The sequence below is a fragment of the Octopus bimaculoides genome, chromosome 20, assembly GCF_001194135.2.
Source record: "Octopus bimaculoides isolate UCB-OBI-ISO-001 chromosome 20, ASM119413v2, whole genome shotgun sequence".
Lineage (NCBI taxonomy): Eukaryota > Metazoa > Mollusca > Cephalopoda > Octopoda > Octopodidae > Octopus > Octopus bimaculoides.
The window spans coordinates 8,423,631-8,427,640 of record NC_069000.1 but is presented as its reverse complement, the minus strand read 5'-3'; the positions used below and the strand labels follow the sequence as shown (position 1 = coordinate 8,427,640).

Here is a 4,010-nt window from a genome sequence, read left to right as displayed (position 1 = left end):
TATATATATATATATATATATATTTTCCCCTTATCTGTGACTATAGGTGAAGTTAATGATTTAATGTTTGTGAAAAATCAATTTTTCTCTACATATCTCCAGAACTTTCTTAGTTTAGTGACTATAAGTTCAGTGGTTGAATAGATAATTTAACTAAAAAAAAAACAACATGTGGGAGATGATAAATTTTGTTATCATTCAGTTACTACTTTTAAAAACTAAAATAGTTTACGATGAATTTATACATCATTGAGTCTTTATAGATTACCAGATATAATGGCTAACACTCTGGTTGTGAGTTGTAACAGATTTCTTTATAACAACTGTGCTCACTCCATTTGCATCTATGTGGCAAGCTGGCTTGTGTTCGACTTATTCACTGTTTTGTTTAGTTTCAATGAAACTAAAACCGAATGTTGAGTCATCTGTGCTTTTTAAAAGAGAACTAGTCTTTTGTTACTATTGCTGTACACTGCAATTATTGATCAGGTATCGGAATATGGCTTGCAATCACAAAATAGAGCCATGTACTAGAACAACTTACCAAAGTCGTTTGCCACACACTAGTTTTTTTTTTTTTCTCTATTTTTTTATTTTTTAAAACAAAAGTGACATTAGAATATATGACCCTTTTTATAGTGTTTGCATTAGCATCAATGGGGTAAAATTACTATTAATAAGGTAAAGAGATGGCAGAATCATTAACACCCTGGACAAGATGCCAAAATAGACACAGTAGCCTGGTGTAGTCTTCTACCTGTCTGGCTCCTCTCAAATTGTCCAACCCATGCCAGCATGGAAGACAAACGTTAAATGATAATGATGATGATGATGATGATGATAAATCATCCTCTGAAGCATACTTGGTTATGAATTCTGCTAATATCATTGGTTAATATAAATACAAACTCTGGCTGTTGTAATTTGTACTAATGTACAGGTACCTGTGTTCCATTTAATTATTGAAGTCAATTTAGTATTTGTTTAATCAAGAGTGTGTTGATCAAGGTAACCACTCTCGATTTAGACAAATCAGTAATTTGGAAAGTCTTAAAAAGCAAAGATTCCAGAAAATCAATGTTTTATTTGTATATAATTAATTGTTTTTGTGATATTTTGATTAATTTTATTTATTTATTTTTTCACCTGTAGGTTGGATGATGTTCCTGCCAAACACATTGCAAGACTAATTGGCCCAGATCTTTTAGTTTTTCTTGTTGCCATTGCTGTTCTAGCAATTTGCAGCAAAATCCTTAAGGAAGGCACAAAAGGATCCGAACTCACTAGTGTTGTTCATCCACAGAAACGTCGTGTACATAAAATCCTACAGTTCAGCAAAATTACATTGTTGATTTTGCTTTTAGCAGCCTGTAGCATCATAGTACCATCTTTGTTAAGTGCTTTCTATTTTCTCACTTTCCTTATTGCTGTTACCTTCTGGGCATTTGGTAATTCATTAGGAAAAAGATTTTCAAGCTTCAAGTTCATACTACTTGTTTATACAAGCTTACATCTGATCCTTCTGTATCTTTACCAATTCCCATTTTTCCAAGAAATTCTTGAAGAAGATTCCTTAGCTGCACGGTAAGTATAGTTGAAATTTCTCGATGTACAGGGTGTCCACAAAGTCTGGGTACATGGGGATTAACACATACTTTAAGAAATTATTATTTCTTATATTTAATTGTTTATGTTGTGGTTTTATTTACGCCATGTACCCAGACCTTGTGGACACCCTCTATATTTTTAATTAAGACTGGTCAACTGTAATTATTCAAAACCCTGTCATTACTATTTTTTGGTTGAAAAACACTACCTTTGTTTTTGTTGATTTTGAAAATAAAGAATTTAGACTAAAAACTTCCTTATTTTTAAGCTGGTGTTCAGAACATAAATCAGCATAAAACTTCGATGGAAAGTTTTTAATTTAGATCATTTTAAAACAGGGAGGTTGTATCAAAGAAGCATGAGCAATCCCTGGTGGGTTGGTATGAAAAGGGTTTCCCACTTCCAGCAATATTGTGATTAACAGCATCACACCATCAACACTATCATCTCGCAAATCTGCTGTCCCCAATACACACCATAACCAACTTCAATATTGCCTTTATATGTCACAGTTTGAATTTCTGGTGAATATTATTTTGTTGATATGTTAATATTCTTTTCTTCTCTAGCTTAACTGGATTCACTGCACTGGTTCATACCAATTGTGCTGTGCCATGGGACATAGACTTTTCCAGCAATCAAGTTTCCTGGCCAGGCTTTGTCAATCCTGGACTTCTTCTTTTACTTTATTGGACTGCTGCATTCCAATGTCGCCACTGGGTATACGAAGAAAGCACTGTGAAAATGGTACTTATTATTATTATTATTATTATTATTATTGTTACCTCCACCTAAGCAAAGGCGGAGGTGTTGTTTTCAGTCATGTTTGTTTGTTTGTCCATGGACAAGATATCTCAAGAACCACTGAATCAAGAATGGATTCGGATGAAACTTTCAGGAATGTTTGGCCTCGTGACTGGTGCGAACTGATTAGAAGCACTCCTGCTGGTGCCACATTAAAAGCCATTGGACTGCAGCCTTGCTGAGGTATCACCTTGCAGGGTTTAGTCGGACAAATCAACCCCAGTGCTTATTTTTTAAAAAATACTATCAGTCTCTTTTGCTGAACTGCTAAGTAACAGAGATATAAACAAACCAACACTAGCTATCAAGCAGTGATAGAGGACAAACATAACATGCACACACACAGATACACACACAATGGGATGCTTTCAATTTCTGTCTACCAAATCCTCTTACAAGGCCTTGGTTGGCCAGGGGCTGTAGAGGACACTTACCCAAGATGAAATGCAGTGGAACTGAACTCAAGATCAAATGGTTGGGAAGCAAGCTCTTTAATCACACAGCCACACCTACATCTATGTTTAGATTCATTGCTTTGCATGATAAATGTTGAGCTAAAAGTGGTAATATTTGTTGACATTCTGTGTCAACAAATTGTTTGCCAGCTCTGTGCTTTTCAAGACGTGAAATAAAAGAATCCTTTGTTTGCAAAACAGGTAAGGTTTAGCGACAGAAATAGCCTCTGATTGTTTAAAAAATAAAGAAAAAAAAAGTCAAAGAAGCTGATAAATATATGCTCGTCTCACCCTGGTACCATGGGGAAATAGACATAAAATGAGTAAACAAACTACTGTTCCTCAAATTCTATAGAGTTTTGTGGCTGTGTGGTAAGTAGCTTGCTTACCAACCACATGGTTCCAGGTTCATTCCCACTGCATGGCACCTTGAGCAAGTGTCTTCTACTAAAGCCTCGGGCCGACCAAAGCCTTGTGAGTGGATTTGGTAGACGGAAACCGAAAGAAGCCCATCGTATATATATATATGTTTGTGTGTCTGTGTTTGTCCTCCCATGATCACTTGACAACCGATGCTGGTGTGTTTACATCCCCGTAACTAAGCGGTTTGGCAAAAGAGACCGATAGCATAAGTATTAGGCTTACAAAGAATAAGTCCTGGGGTCTGTTTGTTTGACTAAAGGCGGTGCTCCAGCATGGCCGCAGTCAAATGACAAACGAGTAAACAAATAAAATGAAAAAAGAATATATATATATATATATATATATTCCTATTGAAAGAACGAAATTATTTGAACGGGAAAAACCTTTTCATACAAGAATATAAAAGAAATATTTGCCTTTCACCTTATCTCTTAATATCCTTCCACCTTCTAGGCTGATGGACGATAACCGTGATTCCATGAGATTAATATTTGCTTATTGTTGCTGATACAAACTAATCAATCAATAAAATTGACATTGATAGCCACAAAACAAACTTAATTTTTTTGTTTTAGTTTTGCTTTTATCTATTTAGAAATTTTAATTCTATACATGTGTATATTATTGTTATTATTATTAAACAGATTTGGCCCCATGCAATTTAGTTTTGTAAGCTTGTCACAGGAACCTACCTTGTCAGGCTCAGATGGATGAATGGGG

At 35.0% G+C, this 4,010-nt stretch overlaps 1 protein-coding gene across 8 annotated transcripts in view; it reads left to right on the top strand.

Moving 5' to 3' along the window:
- The window catches only part of LOC106877583 (piezo-type mechanosensitive ion channel component 1), a 141,934-nt gene that overhangs the window by 43,881 nt on the left and 94,043 nt on the right, over nucleotides 1–4,010 (top strand). For all 8 annotated transcript variants that reach the window (XM_052975090.1, XM_052975089.1, XM_014926523.2 and 5 more), the window contains exons 5-6: nucleotides 1,153–1,584; nucleotides 2,178–2,355. In XM_052975090.1, the coding sequence (XP_052831050.1) occupies nucleotides 1,153–1,584; nucleotides 2,178–2,355 (610 nt within the window). The remainder of the gene's footprint in view (nucleotides 1–1,152; nucleotides 1,585–2,177; nucleotides 2,356–4,010) is intronic.